At 49.9% G+C, this 16,441-nt stretch overlaps 1 protein-coding gene across 1 annotated transcript in view; it reads left to right on the top strand.

The window, feature by feature from the left end:
* The window catches only part of PADI1 (peptidyl arginine deiminase, type I), a 40,813-nt gene that overhangs the window by 14,421 nt on the left and 9,951 nt on the right, over positions 1 to 16,441 (top strand). The window contains exons 2-11 of the mRNA XM_006866339.1: positions 2,199 to 2,379; positions 4,256 to 4,328; positions 4,951 to 5,012; positions 6,313 to 6,430; positions 6,506 to 6,631; positions 8,185 to 8,357; positions 8,481 to 8,584; positions 9,520 to 9,643; positions 9,975 to 10,082; positions 12,456 to 12,607. Of these exons, the coding sequence (XP_006866401.1) occupies positions 2,199 to 2,379; positions 4,256 to 4,328; positions 4,951 to 5,012; positions 6,313 to 6,430; positions 6,506 to 6,631; positions 8,185 to 8,357; positions 8,481 to 8,584; positions 9,520 to 9,643; positions 9,975 to 10,082; positions 12,456 to 12,607 (1,221 nt within the window). The remainder of the gene's footprint in view (positions 1 to 2,198; positions 2,380 to 4,255; positions 4,329 to 4,950; positions 5,013 to 6,312; positions 6,431 to 6,505; positions 6,632 to 8,184; positions 8,358 to 8,480; positions 8,585 to 9,519; positions 9,644 to 9,974; positions 10,083 to 12,455; positions 12,608 to 16,441) is intronic.

The raw sequence follows: 16,441 nt of genomic DNA, 5'->3' as shown, positions 1-16,441 counted from the left end.
TACAGTGACTCTGTGTATTCCTTCCATCTTCTCTTGATGCTTTCTGCATCATTCAATAATTTGCCCAGAGAATCCTTCAATAATGAAAATCGAGACTTGAAATTTTTCTTCAGTTCCCTTAGCTTGAGAAAATCTGAGCGTGTTCTTCCCTTTTGGTTCTCTAACTCTAGATCTTTACACATTTCGTTATAATATTTGATTTTGTCTTCTTGAGCTGACCTTTGAAATTTTCTGTTCAGTTCTTCTATCTCCTCATTTCTTCCATTTGCTTTAGCATCTCTATGCTGGAAAGCAAGTTTCAGAGTCTCTTCTGACATCCATTTTGATCTTTTCCTTCTTTCTGGTCTTCACAATGACTTTTTGCTTTCTTGCTGTATGATGTCATCCCACAACTCTTCTGGTCTTTGGTCTTTAGTGTTTAATGTATCAAATCTGTTCTTCAGATGATCTCTAAATTCAGATGGGATATATTCAATGACGTATTTTGGCTCTCATGGACTTGTTTTCATTTTTTTCAGCTTCAGTTTGAATTCACATATGAGAAATTGATGGTCTCTTCCACAATCTGCCCCTGGCCTTGTTTTAGCTGATAATATGGAGCTTTTCCATCATTTCTTTCCACAGATGTAGTCAATCTGATTTCTGTGTATTCCATCTGGTGAGGTCCATGTTCTTCAGAGGGTGAGAAAAGACACTTCAAAACTGGGGTTTATGGAGTAAAGGAGGGTGGTGGTCTGGAAGAGATGGTAAGCAGCAAGAGGTGTGGATGCCTGGGCCCAGTGATAGGAGGAAGTAGGGGAGAAACAAAGACCACTGAGGACAGACTATGTCCATGGTCAGGAGCAGGTTTCTGTATGAAGGTCAAGGAAATATTCATGCAAATGTTGTAGCATGAAATTCCAAAGGAGTGGGAAGATGAGACATGGGGTCGGATTAGAAGATGAGAATTCAGGGGGTGAGAGTCTGGGGCCTGAGATGCCTCCTGGGAGCCTTGGGTTGTCTATGATCATGGGTATAAACAAGGATGAGGGACATGAATGGAGCATCATGGCCACAGAGCCGTGGTGAGGCTGCACGTATGGGCTAGGCGGAAATGGAGTGTTGCCAGGAGCCTGAAGGTCTTTGAGGGCCTCTCAACTGTAAAATGGGGATCACGGTAACTGCTGTGATGAGCATCAGAGAGTCAGGTTCTGAGTAGGGGTCAGGTTTCCTGTAACTGTGATCATTGTCATTATTGTCAATGTAGGCAGTTGTTGGTTGGAGAGTAACCCCAGCAGGGATTAGGGATGGGAATGTGACTTCTCTAGAGATATGTAAAAAGGTGTGGGCCTGTGAGTGGACTTGACCTTGGCTGAGCTCTGGGGAACAGCACAGGGGAGCCTCCACATGTAAGGGAGGGAGAAGTACCGACTTGTAGTTCTCTTGTCAACCTCTAAGCTGTGGCATCCTGGAGTCTAGCACAGTGCCTGACACTGAGCAGAGCGCAAGCAAGGTTCATGCTCATTCAAGGGAAGAGGACAAGATGCCCCCCTAGAGACCTTGTCAGTTTAGCTACAGAATCTGACTCTGGAGTGTTGAACTGGGGACAGGTGGGGGACAGGTGGGACTGAGCAGCCCGTGGTGATGAGCAGTGAAGGTAGTCAGAGGTGGTTGGCCATGTGAATGACCTTTTGGATCGGGAGGCTGGATGTGTCAGAGCAGGAAGAGACTTGGGGGTGGGGTGAGTGTTTACCCCAGTTCAGAAATTTGCTGTCTATACCTCTGAAGCCCTGGAGTCCTGGGAAGTGCCTTAGAGACCACTGTCGGAGTGAAGTTGTTAAACCACCCTGCTCGGGTCTCATCCCTGTTCCTCCCCACACCCCCACTCCTCAGCTTCAACAAACCCACTCCCCTTTTGTCTGCTTATGTTCTGGGTCCAACGTGAGTTTTCATTTGACAAAACGTCTAGGCAGCTTAAACAAAGCCTAACATCCCTCTCTCTGGTCCAACCCATTATGGTACAGATGGGAAGACTGAGGTCTGAGAGAGACTATGTGCTCAGCGTGGGTCACATGGGGAATCAGTGGCGAGGTGGGCTGGAGGCCAGGAGGCCTGATGTCCAGCAACAGTTGGTCTCCTCACCAGTGACCACTAACACTGCTAGGGTGCTGTCTGAATATCCCCTCCTCCATTCTGGCTCCCTCTTCTTTCCTCTGCAGAGATGTGCCCAAGGGGGCTAAGACCTTTGGGGTCTCTGGAAGCTCTGGGGTGGAGGTCTTTGTGGTCTACAACCCAGCACGGGTGGCAGAGCCCACAGGCAAGGACCACTGGCCCCTGGACACTGACGTGGATGTAGCTGTATCTGTGGGTGCAGCCAGTAAGAACTTAAATGATCTCAAGGTAAGAGAACATTTCCCCATGGCCAAGAGCTGGATCCCCTACCCTGCACCCTCCATACTGTACCCCAGATGCCTACCACCCACTCAACAAAATGCCACAAAGCATTTCACACTTATATCCACATAACATGTCCTAATACAACCTCATAGTCACCAAACCATACACACCCACCCAGAACCACAATGTCACACACACACACACACACACATTCACAGGAATGTTATAGTCAGTTGCTATCGAGTTGGGCCCCAACTCATGGCAACCCGTCACACTATGGTGAGATGCTGAGGTGCCTGAACTTGCGCCACCCTGCGTCCATAGCAGATCAGATGGTTTTCATTGGTTCATTTTTTGGAAGCAGATCATCAGACTCTTCTTTCTTGTTCTTAATCTGGAAGCTCCGCTGAAACCTGATCAATACCAGGTTGTTGTTATTGTTGTGGGTCATCAAGTGGGTTCTGACTCATAGCAACCCTGCACAGGGCTTCTGAAAACACCTGTGGGTTTGAACCACCAACCTTGTGGTTAGCATCCCAGAGCTTATTCTCCTGAATCTCACCAGAGGGCTTGTTCAATACATCATTGTTGTTGTTGTTGTTGAGTGCTGTCGAGTAGATTCCAACCCATACCGACCCTGTGTAGGGTTTCCAAGGAGCAGCTGGTGAGCTTGAACCACCGACCATGCAGTTTAAACGGCTTTGCAGTCTGGTGCGTTAACCCACAGCGCCACACCAGGACTCCTGTTCAATACTTTTGTTGTTGTTGTTATGTGCCGTGGAGTTGTTTCCAACTCATAGCGACCCTGTACAGGGTTTCTGAGGCTGCAAATCTTTACGGGAGCAGAAAGCCTCATCTTTCTCCCACAGAGCAGCTGGTAGTTTAGAACTGTTGACCTTGCGGTTCACAGCCTGATTCGTAACCACTACGCTACCAGAGCTCCTTGTTCAATACTTTAGCAACTTGCAAACCTCCTCTGGCAAATGAATGGTGGCTGTATCCAGGGTGCACGGGCTGAGAATCAAGCCCAGGTCTTCTGCACAGAAGATGAAAATCCTACCACTGAACCACCATAGCCTGTATTCAACCAACACACAGTCTCCCACAAATTGCAAACCCCCTTAGAGGCAGGATCCCGTGACTCCCCCCTCTTCTCACACACAAGCAGACACCTGTACATACCTTTATGTCGTCATGTCTCCCCCACCTAAACAAACCTTCTCTTATGCATCCCTAAGCATGGATGATAGCCCCTTATACCACACCCTCAGTAATCTGATGAATAGCTGGCATGCCTCTCTCTGATGGACAGAGAAAGGGCCAACTGTGCAGTTGAGAGCGAGGTCTAGTCCCATCTCCCCTGTTTACTAATGACTGACTGCAGGCAGGGCATTAGCAGTTTCACTACGAATGTGCTTTGTCTACTGGGGCCACCCTAGGACTAGCTGAGAGTACTTGGGTTCTGGACCATGGTAAAAGTTTAGTGACCATTGGCTGTTATTGTAGGGATTGGAACTATTGTTCCCTTTTACAGATGGAGAAACAAAGGCCTAGAGAAGTTGAGTAACTTTTCTAAGTTAAGGTGACAGCTGCTTTTTTCCTGGTTCTCTGCCTCTCTGACATCCCCTCCCACCCTGCCTCTTCCCCTTTGCGCCTCACACCAGCTCTGGAAATGGAGTATCCATAGACTATAGCTGTAGCAAACACCTCTGATGCCAAGCTGGAAGCCCAGGAATCTTGGGACTTCAGAGCAGAGAGTACCTGGAGGTCTCCACCCCTGCCTTCCGCTAACAAGGGCTGCTGGGGTGTGTCCCTTAACCCCACTGCCATCTCTGAAAGGAATGACCAGGCCAGCTTAGGGTTGACCATATCCCCACAGGTGAAGGTCTCCTACTTTGGGCAGCGTGAGGACGGTGCCCTGGGTCACGCGGTGCTCTACCTCACTGGCATTGGTAAGTACTACCTCTCTGGCTCTCCATCTATTTCCTAGACCCTCCAGGTTGGGTCTCTGAGGATCTTAAGAGAGCCCCCTGATCTTCCTGAGTGGAAGGCTCTTGGCCAGCATTCTCCACCAGTGATGGAGCTTGGTTTCTTCAGGGATCTTCCATTCTCTCTGAACCTAGTGATATGTAGGACCACAAGAAACTGGAAACATCACTGCCCTTGGGCCAACAGTTGGCCCATAATAGTCCTCTGTCATCCAGAGTTCCACATACCACCCCTACTGGAACCTCAAGATTCTACTCCAAGAACCTCAGAGAGTCATGTTCTTCCTTTAACCAGCTCCAGAAATGCAGAATTTAGAAACTTAGGGTCCAATCACAAATCATCAATCCCCAGAGGCAAGGACCACCAACACAGGAATTAGAAGCCAAGAACCAGCAATTCAAGTGGCACAGACAAAATAATTCAAAAGCCCAAGATTCTGGGTGGTCACCCACACTAAGAATCTCAGGGGGCTGCCGCAAGTGTTTCCAGCTCTGGATATGGTCCCCAGAGCAGGGCATTGTGGGAAAGTTTGCCCTGCTCTGGACATCATGGACATGAAGACAGTCCTTCTCCATTCCTTTGTAGATGTCTCCCTTGATGTGGACACGAGCCGCGTGGGCAAGGTGAAGAGGAGCCAAGGTGACAAGGTTAGACTCTCCTAGCTACCTACCTTAAGATTGCAGAGATGGCTAACTCACCTGAGATGGTCTTGGTATGGGATGTGGTATCCAATAATGGCTTATTGTTGTTGTTGTTGTGAAGTGCTGTAAGTAACCTATACAACCCATAGTGACCCTGTATAGGGTTTTCCAGGAGCAGCTGGTGAGCTTGAACCCCCAACCTTGCAGTTCAAACAGCGTCGCAGTCTCACGCATTAGCCCACAGTGCCACACCAGGACTCCCAACAATGGCTTGGTGGTGGTTATGTGCTATGGAGTCAATTCCGACTCATAGTGACCCTGTACAGGGCTTCTGAGGCTGTAAATGTTTACCGGAGCAGAAAGCCTCATCTTTCTCCCACAGAACAGCTGGTAGTTTTGAACTGCTGACTTGCAGTTCACAGCCCAATTCGTAACCACTACGCTACCAGAGCTCCTTAACAATGGCTTAGGGGACTTTAATGAATGGGCATTAATTAACTCATGCTCTGTGGCTCCTGGAAAACAGCTCACATTATGCCACCTTGGAATGGGGATTGGTCTTTGGACTTCCAAACATGGTAGGTGCTTCATAAATGGTTGTTGGATAACTGAAAGAAAACAAAGAGGAGACAGGGCTATTCCTAGGGGCTTGGTTGGAGGATGGCTGAGGCCCCTGGTAGAGGAGGCTGTGGTGGTCTCCTTGCAGAGCCTACAGGACTATGGATGGATGTCAGCCTGTCCTTTCAGGGGTCTCTGTGGGGCTGGCCCCTGGAGGATGCTGAACAGGTCTCCCAGAGGTTCTTCAGCCTCTCACCCCCATCAAGGTCAAGGTGGAGTAGCTCTGTCCCACACGCAGGGCCAAGCTCAGTAACTGGTTGGTTGTTGTTATCTGCCGTGGAGTCGATTCCGACTCATAGCGACCCTATACAGGGTTTCCGAGGCTGTAAATCTTTACGGGAGCAGAACGTCTCATCTTTCTCCCATGGAACAGCTGGTAGTTTCGTACTGCTGATCTTGAGGTTCACAGCCCGATTCGTAAGCACTACGCTACCAGAGCTCAGTGACTAGGAAGGGCCATTTCTGGCTGTGCCAGTGTGAAGGCCGGGCAGAGTCACTGGATATGGTTCGGCAGGCTGTTCACTGCATTGGGCCTGGTGCTTCAGTCCCCAGCCAACAATCCCTGTTGAAATCTTTAAGCAAACCCAAATTATAAGAGTCATCAAACTAATAAAGTAGCCAGGTCCTGGCCATGTCCAGAGCCCCTTCTAGGGTCCCTCTGATACTGATGTTTCTTGTGTGGCTGTAGAAAACCTGGCGCTGGGGTCCTGAAGGCTATGGGGCTGTCCTGCTGGTGAACTGTGACCGGGACAGTCCCAGGTTCAAGGACCCCGACTACACCAACAACCAGCTGGACTCACTGACTGGTGAGTGACAGAGGGCTTGTATGGGGCTGTGAGGGTGGGGTGGAGGGTAATGTCTCAAGGGGCCATTTTTCCCAGACCTGCAGGACATGTCCCCAGTGGTGTTGAGCTGTGATGGCCCCGATGAGATCTTTGACAACCACAAGCTGGTCTTGAAAATACCCTCGTCTGATTCCAGAAGAGTGGGGGTCTTCTGCGCTCGGGGTGAGTGGCCTGGTCATGGCTTTTCCCTCCCAGTACCATCTGTTCCTTCCCAAACCTTTTCTTTTCTTTCTTCCCACATTGGTTCCTTTCTTGTTCCAACTTTCTGTAACCCTAACTACAGCTGACAAACAGCCAACACACTAATACCCAACATAAAGAACCCCAGACCAAGCTCCTTGCTATGCACTGATGACAACTTCTGGTGAGCCCCATGTGTTCTGAAGTAGAACTGCTCACTAGGGTTTGCTTGGCTTTAATCTGTATGGAAGCAGATTATTGGTTTTGGTTTTTGCCATGGTTGTATTCAAACCACCAATATTTAACTTAGTTGTTATGTGACACTGAGTCAATTTTGACCCACAATGACCCTGTAAGACAGAATAGAACTGACTCGTAGGATTTCTAGGTTGTCATCTTTACGGGAGCAGTTTACCAGCATTTTCTGCCATGGAGTGGATGGTAGGTTCAAACTGCTGGCCTTTCGGTTAGCAGCTGAGTATTAGCCATTGCAACCTCGGGATTCCTTTGGGATTCGTCGTGGTGGTGGTTATGTACCGTGGAGTCGGTTCAGACTCATAGCAACCCTGTATAGGGTTTCCAAGGCTGTAAATCTTTATGGGAGCACAAAGCCTCATCTTTCTCCCGTGAAACAGCTGGTGGTTTCGAACTGCTGACCTTGCAGTTCACAGCCCGATTCGTAACCACTATGAGGGCATAAATCATTTGCTCCCCTGGGACTATAGTACACTACATAGAAAGAAGTTCAACAACTAGCCCCATTTTACAGAGAGGGAAACTGAGGTTCCGATACATGAATTTACTATCTTAAGGTCACACATCTAGTTGAGGGTAGAGCAGGCATTTGAACTCAGGTCTCTTGGGCACCAACACTCTCCTCTCTCCACTGTCTCAATCTTGTCCTCTTCTCTGGTTACTCAGCATGGACCAGTTGCACGCACCAGTGGGGGTTGGGAAGACAGCTTGCCTACACCCAGACATACTGTCAGCGTTTTTATTAATCAAAGTCTGTGACTTATAAAAACACCTACCAGTCCTAGACCCTGAAGTGCCCTTACTCATTTTCATAAATAGAAAGACGCATCTCCTGCCTCTTCATCTTTCCCCATCACCCCTCTTGGGTCAGATTGAGCCAAAACTTGTTCAGCTATCAGCCTGGCAGAAACTGGGATGTTTGTTTGTGTGCACCAAGAGGGATGTGCAGGTAGAGGTCCCGACGTGAAAACACTTAGTGTCCTGCCAGCAGCACACAGTCTGAGCAGGTGACTTCACGACCCTTCCCACTGTGAACAAGAGTGACAGGGTGACATTTCCCAGCAGCCCTCAGGGGAAGGGGACAGAGGCTAAAGTAACTGCCAGCCAGAGGCTTTTATCTGCTTCCTGGTTTAAAGCATGCACCGATCCCATAAGAAATGCACTATCGGTCCATTTTACAGATGAAGAACTAAGGCTCAGAGAGTTTGTGCACTGAGCCAAGGTCACACAGCTCATGTGCAGCAGAGCTGGAGACGAACCCCTGACTCTCGTTCTTCTAGGTGGGGATTCCCTCGCAAACTACAAGCAGGTGCTGGGACCCAACCACCTGTCCTACGAGGTGGAGCGGCAGCCAGGAGAGCGGGAGATCAGCTTCTATGTGGAGGGGCTCACCTTCCCAGACACCGATTTCTTGGGGATGGTCTCCCTCAGCATCAGCCTGGTAGACATGGCAGTGAGTACAACACCGGGGTTGGAATGGAGCTGAGGTGAGGGACTCGGGGGACCACTGTGGAGCTCTGGGGCTGGACAGACTGGGGCTTCTTTCAAGGTCCATGAGTTCTCCTCTCACCCATAGACCCTGCCCGAGGTACACCTCTTCACAGACAAGGTGGCTTTCCGTCTGGCCCCCTGGATCATGACCCCCAACACCCAGCCCCCACTGGAGCTGTATGTGTGCAGGTGAGCACCCTCAATGCCAGGTCCAGCTGTGGACTTGCAGAGCTATGAAGGTAAATGCGGAGCCAGGGTCCAGTCACACACTCAGTCTGGGCGGTGGATCCTTTGAGGCTACCTGGGGATCAGAGCTGAGTACATGGGAGCAGTGGGCAGGTTTGGGTTGTTAACTGCTCCCTCCCTTGCCCTGAGCAAGGTCAAGCTCTGCAGTTTCTGCCACCATATTAGCATCCCCTCTCCCATCCTGCAGCAGCCCCCCTCATCTTGGATTTAGTCTGAGCAGTGGGGTGGGGCGCTGGTGGCTGCTGGTGGACACAGGAGACAGAGCCCTCACTTGGACATGGGTGTGTACTCTTGTGCCTACTGAGAACACCATAACCAGCCTCCTGGACCCACAATGAGTCCTGGCTAAGCTGGATCCCTGGCCAGCTGCCATTCGTGAGAATACTTGTCAGGTCCTGGTAAAGGAGAGCTGGGCAAGGCCACTCCAGGCCTCTTGGTCAGAGTGGAAAGGGAATTGAACGTGAGTCAGAAGTCCGAGAAGAGGGTGGCCAAACAGGTTTGCTCCCCTCACCTGAGCTCACATGCACGCAGGTGTTCAAAGGGGATCCTGTCTTTCTTTTTGCTTACTCATCCTACCTCTACCACCTTAGCAAGTAAGTTCCAACCTCCAGGTCACCTCCTCCAGGCACACCTCCCTGACTGCACACTTAGGAATCCCACTGCTGACTCCACAGTCTCCCCTATCACCAGATGGAATCTGGGGACATTATTTGTTTCCCCTATTGGCCCTAGGTCAGAGACTATGTCTGGACCCCAGTGTCCCGGGGTCCCATAGAGTTTAGCACAGACTGAATCAAGAACACCTTTGCCTCCAGGCCCCAAGGGCACAGCCATGGGCATTATCCCATTATCCCATGTCTACTTCCTGTCTTCTGCAGTGTGGTAGATGATCATGGCTCCAACAAGACGTTTTTGGACGACATGTCTGATCTGGCGTTGAAAGCCAACTGCAAGCTGGTTGTCTGCCCTAAAATCGAAAATCGGAATGACCGCTGGATCCAGGTAGGGACAGGATCAGAGACCGGGTCCCTGGTCCTTCTCTGGGTTTTGGGGTGGATTCCTAACCAGCCTCCTCTCCTTGGAGAAAACAAGCCAGTCTGGGTGCTGGGACTCAGGGCAAGTAGCTGGGACTCAGGGAAGGCGTCCCTGCTGCCCTCTACATACTCCGGTCCCAGACCGGAGTCCTCTTTTGGTCCTAAAAGATCTCACCTCTACTCCTTACTCCTAGCCCACTGCCAGGTCATACCCCTTGTCTTGGACCTGGTGGGACCCCTGTTCTGTTCTATAAATGCCACTGAGAAGGCCACTGTGGGTTTTTCCCTTCCCGTCCCAGGATGAGATGGAGTTTGGCTACATCGAGGCTCCTCACAAATCCTTCCCGGTGGTCTTTGACTCTCCCCGAAACAGAGGCCTGAAGGATTTCCCCTATAAGAAGATTCTGGTATGTGGTTGAGGGCAAAGTGGGAACCCTCTTGTATGACACATCCCAATCAGTCTCACCTAACCATCCCCATGTGTGTCAGAGTAGAACTAGGCTCCAAAGGGTTTTTGATGGCTGGTTTGTCAGAAGTAAATCTGGATTTGAACCTCCAGCTCTTCATTTGGCAGCCAAGTGCATTAACTGCACCACCTAGGGACTCCCAGTCTGACCTGGGTCTGGTCTGTGAAGACCTGGAGACCAGGATGCAGGGATGGGTGAGGGTGGGAGATAACCTGTCAGCAAACTGGGGAGCTACTGTGTGGGCAGGAGATGCAAATGACATGCAAATAGGAAACCATCCAGATGGGTTCTGGGAAAGGCAGGACATCAAAGTTTCCCTTTAAAGGGGCCTGCCCCCCAGGGAGAATAGATGATGGAATCAGTCCTTGGGAAAACTCATCTGCCCTTGGGAGGAATGTCCCCTTAGTGAGGTTTATTGTTCTTTTGTTTGTAAGACCCAAAGACCTCGCTTTTGTAACAAATGTCTTCTGATTACCTACTGTGCACCAGGCACCATGCAGCCTACTGCGCAAACGTGGCAACGTGGCAACGTGGCCGCAGGACAGAACAGTTCCAGCACTTTCCTCTGACTATACATGGTGGTGGGGGTGTGCTGTGGCGACAGTTCCAACTCATAATAGGGTTTCTGAGGGGAGCAGAAAGCCTCACCATAGTTTTGATCTACTGACCTTGAGGTTAGCAGCCTGACTAGCCTACCACTAAGCTATCCACAGGACACTCCTGTGGCTATTCTTATTCACTTTTTAAGGATGAGGAAGTGGAGGCTCAGAGAGATTAAATAACTTGTTCAAGGCTACAAAGCTAGTCAGTGGTGGTATAAAGATGCACGTAAGGAGTCCTGGTGTGGCGCTGTGGGCTGATGCCTTAGACTGCAAGGTCGGTGGTTCAAGCTTACCAGCTGCTCCTTGGAAACCCTAAACAGGGTCGTTGTGGGTCAGAATCCACTCGACAGCACTTAACAACAACAAACTATGGGTTAATGCACCAGACTGCAAAGCCATTTGAACTGCAAGGTCGGCGGTTCAAGCTCACCAGCTGCTCCTTGGAAACCCTATACAGGAACATTATGGATTGGAATCTAATAGATTCTGGTAGCATAGTGGTTATGAATCGGGTTGCGAACCTCAGGGTCAGCAGTTCGAAACTACCAGCTGTTCCACGGGAGAAAGATGTGGCTTTCTGCTCCTATAAAGATTTACAGCCTGGGAAACCCTGCACAGGGTCGCTATGAGTCGGAACCAACTCCACGCACATAACAACAAGTCCCCCACGGCTGGGGCAGAGCTGTATGTGGGGGGCAGTCTAGGAGTTTTGGGGCACACAGAGCAGGAACATGGAGCCCAGGAGGTGACAATGAGACTTGCAGGTGAGTCTACACTATCCAGGGGCTGAGTGGGGCTGAGGGTGGGCGTGGAGGGGAGAGGCTCTAGTCTTGACCCAGTAAAGTCAGGAGCATTTTCCACAGACTTTTGCTCTCATCTTCATTATTTTCTGCTTATTTGGATTAGTGGGCTGTTCTTTTCTAGTTTGAAATGGAAGCGAAGATATTTCTTTTTTTTTTTTCTTTCTAATATATGCATTTAAAAGGACCCCTGATGGTGCAGTGGTTAAGCACAAAGGTGTTAACTGAAATGCTGGTGGTTGGACCCCACCCAGCGGTCCCATGGAAGAAAGCCCTGAAAATACTCCATTGAAGATTGTTTTTCTTGTTAAGGGTTGTCAAGTCAGTTCCGACTCATAGTGACTCTGTATAGGGTTTCCAAGGAGTGACTGGTGGGTTTGAACCGGTCTAGTGTTATTTCTACAGTGCCACAGCCTAGAGATCCCTGTGGGGCAATTCAACTCTGTCATGTGGGGTAGCTATGAGTTGGAACCGGCTTAATACTGCACCCCCCCGCCCCCAAACACACAGGCATTTAAAGCTATAATGATTCCCAGGCAGAGTTTTCTTCAGTATCCCATTATTCATGTGTTGTGTTTTGAAGTCCTTTGACTTCAAAACATTATCAAATTTCCACTTGGATTTCTTCTTTGAATCCTGGGCTCTTCAGAAGTGTGGGGTATCATTTCCAAATAGCTGGGCAGTTGTCTTTCTGTTACTGAGTTTTACTTTGATTGCACAGTGGTCGGAAAGCAAGAAGGTGACTTCAAAGTAGATGCAGGTGAATTTTCAGTCATGAAAAACCTGAAGTGGAAGGGAGGTTGTGGTGGGAGGGGATGGTCCTTCAGCATCAGCCCCTTCCTCCACCCAGAGCTGCCTCCTCCTGACCTAATTGACCCCTCCTTCTGCGGGGGCTGTCTTGCTTGTCCTAGGGTCCTGACTTTGGATACGTAACCCGGGAGCTCCAATTCAGCGGTGCCTCCAGTCTCGATTCCTTCGGCAACCTGGATGTCAGCCCACCTGTCACAGTGGGCGGCAAGGAGTACCCCCTGGGCCGGATCCTCATTGGAAGCAGCTTTCCCAAGTGAGAGGCTGGGGCTGGAGGGGCAGGTGGGCATGAGGAGCAACTGCTGTACCCAAGCCCCAGCACCCTCTGCTTGATCAGCCTTCCCCAGGCTGCATGGAGAGTCCTAGAACCTTAGATTCTAGTGGCCACAGAATCTGAGGAGAAGAAAAGATTCACAAACTAGTGACATGCAGGCCCCTCTGGTGGCACAAGTGATTTGCACTCAAGCACTGGATTGTGAACTATAAGGTTGGTGGTTCAAACCCACCAGCTGCTCCTTGGGAACTCTATACAGGGTCACAATGAGTCAGAACTGACTCGATGGCAACATCAACTACCCTAATGCCTGACAGATCAAATGCACCTCAGAAGAAAAGCGTGGTAGCCTGCATCCGTAAAGACGGCTGTTGTTGCTAAGTGTTGTCCGTTGGGTTCCAGCTCACAGCAACCCTGTATATAGTTTCCGAAGAGTGACTGGTAGGTTTGCAGTTAGCAGTTGACCTTGTGGTTAGCAGTCCTGGGCTTACCCCACAGAGTCACACCAGAACCCCTCCGCAAAGATTACAGCCTAGGAAACCCTATGGAAGAGTTCTGCTCTGTAACACATGGGGTCTCCAAGAGTCAGATTTGAGTTGACGGGGATGGGTTTTCAATGGCCTGTCTAGTATTTTATGAGCTTAAACACTGTGGGGTAAACACTGGACTACAAGATTAGTTTGAACCTCAAGGTCGGTGGTTCAAACTCCCCGGCTGCTCCTTGGAAACCCTATGAGTGGGAACCGACTCGACGGCACTTCACAACAACAAATAGTTACTGACATTAAAAAGGATGTCTTACAGAATGCTGGGTTTCCATCTTCTCCAGAGACACTGGGAAAGCTGGGGAGGTAATGTGTAATCAGGCATAGAGGCAGGGGAATGGACCTGTTGACCCCTCCAATTCTAAGGTCCAAAGGCTGCTGTAATGGTGGTGGTTTAAAAGCACCCAGGGAGGGGAACTGCAGGTGAGTGGGTGGTGGTCAGGACACCAGGGTAACAGAAGTGACCAGGTGAGTCCCACCCTGGGCAGGTGTGGTCAGGCAGGAAACACGGTGTTTGGGGTTTAGTCCTTAAGCAGGTAACCGTGTCTGCTAAATCTCACTGAGTGGGTCCCTGCCCCACCTGCTGGCAACTGAAGGACCGGGTGTGCAGCTCAGGATCCTGGTGGGGCCCTCTGCCTCCTGCCCAGAGATGATGCCCACAAGAGGCCCTGAAGGCCACCTTCCCATTTGTATGGTGTTGGCATGGAGCCCCGCCCTCCTCTAGCTTGCTAGCCCCCTAGGCCCTGACCGACTGTCTGGATTTGGTACAGAGGAGTCAGGAGGTGCTGGGAGGGTCACAGCCTGGCCGCCTTGGGGCTCTGACTCATAGGTGAGGCTTCCTGGCACCAACCCCAGGCACATGACCCAGGTGCCCGGTGCTGAGGTTGGCCAGGGCAAGAGGAGTGTGTTCACCCTGATGTGACTCATGCCCAGCTCTACTCTGGGCGGGCTCCCACCCACACCTCAAGGGTGAAGGGCCTAGAGGCCCCAGGGCAGCTTTCTGTGACTATAGGAGACTCCAGGGGGAGAGGCATGGGCTTTAGAATCAGACAGACTCAGTTTCAAGTCCTAGCTCTGTCACTTAGGAGCCATAAGCTTACCACAATTCCCTGATGCCTGATGAATTCACTAAAAAAATACAGCACATGACGATGTGACTGGCACTGCCAAAGGTACTGGGGAGAAAGCAGAGAATGAGACCGATTAAAAACTCCATTTTTTATAGTCTAAGCCTCAGCTTTCTGTCAAATGAGACAAGATATTGTCCTAGCTTTGTAATCAGTGTTAGAGAGGAAGAATTCCTACGCCACCTGCCTAGCACTTAGGTAGTATTCAGCTGGCCCTCTGGAAAGTGGATCTGCTTTGAAGCAGGTCAGAACCCATTTAACAAAAGGTATTGATCAACTACTATGTACTTACTTCTCGTACTTTCCGCAGGTTACCTCATTTAATTCCTACAACAACCTTTAGAGGTTGGGACTATTATCCTCGTTTTATAGGTGAAGAAGCCAAGGTTTAGAAAAGTAAAGTTAGATTCATTCATGCATGCATTCATTTCCTAATTCAATAAACCTTGATCGGGGCCTCCCATCTGCTAGACCTGAGGTCCAGTGCTGGAGAGAGAGAAATGACTGAGACAGACAAGGAACCAGCCCTATTGTCTAGTGAGGGAGACAGGCAACTGAGCAAGCAATTATACCCCAGTGGGTTCAGAGAAAAAGGAGCTCTGCTGAGGTGGTGGGCTAAACATTAGGCTGCTAACCAAAAAGTCAGAGGTTTGAACCCACCCACAGCTCCGAGGGAGAAAGATGAGGCAATCTTTGTCTGTAAAGACAGACAAGCACAGAAACTCTAGGGAGTAGGTCTACTCAGTCCTACAGGGTCACGGTGAGTCAGAACTGACTCCGCAGTAGTGGGCTTGGGACCAGAAAGGAGATCACATATGATCTAATCTGGGTGTCACGGAAGGCTTCTTAGAGGCAACAACAATATTGATTAAGAGCAATGGTCAAGGCGGGGCAGATCTGGGCCAGTGAAGACAGGAGCAAAGACAGGGGCAGTGGGACCATGTGCTGGGAGAGGGAAGTGCGTGATCAAAGATCTGGAAGCCAGAGAAAGCATGGCTCAGTAGAGAGCAGCTTGGTGGGCTGGAGGGCTGACCCAGGTGTGTAGGGGAACCTGTATTCAGTCTGCTAAGGGGAGGTGACCTTCGCCTCCATCAGCATGGAGACCCAGTCTCAGATGCAAAGAGCTCAGAGAAGCAAGCTCAGGGCAGCGATGGGGCTCTTTGTATAGTCCCTAAGGGCTTTGCTCTTTTCTTCTGACCTTGGGTCCCTGTCCCAGTCTCTACATTGCTCCATCTGCACCCCAGCCCCAGGTCTGCTAGTCAGTGGCTGGGTTGGGAGCCTTCTTTCAGCTCAAGACCACAGGAATCCAGAGGGGGTGAGGGGTCTCTAGTATGACCATGACCCACCTTGTTGGCTGTTGTGTGGAGAACCAAGAAAAAGGTCCTTGGTAGACAGATGGGGCTATGAAGCTCAGAGAGGGACAGCTACTTACCTGGTACCACATAGCAAGTTAGTGGTATAGTCACTGTTTCCCTTCTCCTTGGGGCCCAAACTAAAATGTAACATCCCAGGCTGCTTTCTGTGTTCCTGTCTTGTCTTCTGACTTCAGCAGTGAACAAAACAGGCAACTTACATGCATTCTGACAGGGAAAAACTGACAAAAAGTAAACACAAATAAGTAAATCATATTGCGTGCTGGGTAAGGGAAACCTCAGTGAAAAGCTGACATTTAAACAAAGTTTTGAAAGAAGTGAAGGAGTTAACAGTGTGGCTACTTGGTCAGAGTAGGAACAGCCAGTGCAAAGGCCCTGAGGTAGATGAGTACCTGAGACATTAGAACAGCAAGGAGCCTGGTGAGACTGGAGCAGAATGAGTGAGGTGGAGACAAGATCAAAGAGTTAGACAGAGTTCAGGTCATAACTTGAAGCTGATATTTGTTCATATAACATGGGGTTATCACGAAGACTAAACAAGAAAGTTAGTGTGAGGCGGCTAAGACACAGAGCTGATGTTTTAAAACATCTTGTCTGTTCATTCTTTGCTATCTTGGAGGTGATGGTGGTTATGTACTATGGAGTCAGTTCCAACTCATAGGGTTTCTGAGGCTGTACATCTTTATGGGAGCAGAAAGCCTCATCTTTCTCCCATGGAACCACTGGTAGTTTCGAACTGTTGACCTTGCGGTTCACAGCCTGATTCGTAAC

Source organism: Chrysochloris asiatica, unplaced genomic scaffold (genome assembly GCF_000296735.1).
Source record: "Chrysochloris asiatica unplaced genomic scaffold, ChrAsi1.0 scaffold00090, whole genome shotgun sequence".
Classification (NCBI taxonomy): Eukaryota; Metazoa; Chordata; class Mammalia; order Afrosoricida; family Chrysochloridae; genus Chrysochloris; species Chrysochloris asiatica.
The sequence above is the reverse complement of the archived record's forward strand: the minus strand, read 5'-3'. Positions and strand labels throughout refer to the sequence as shown.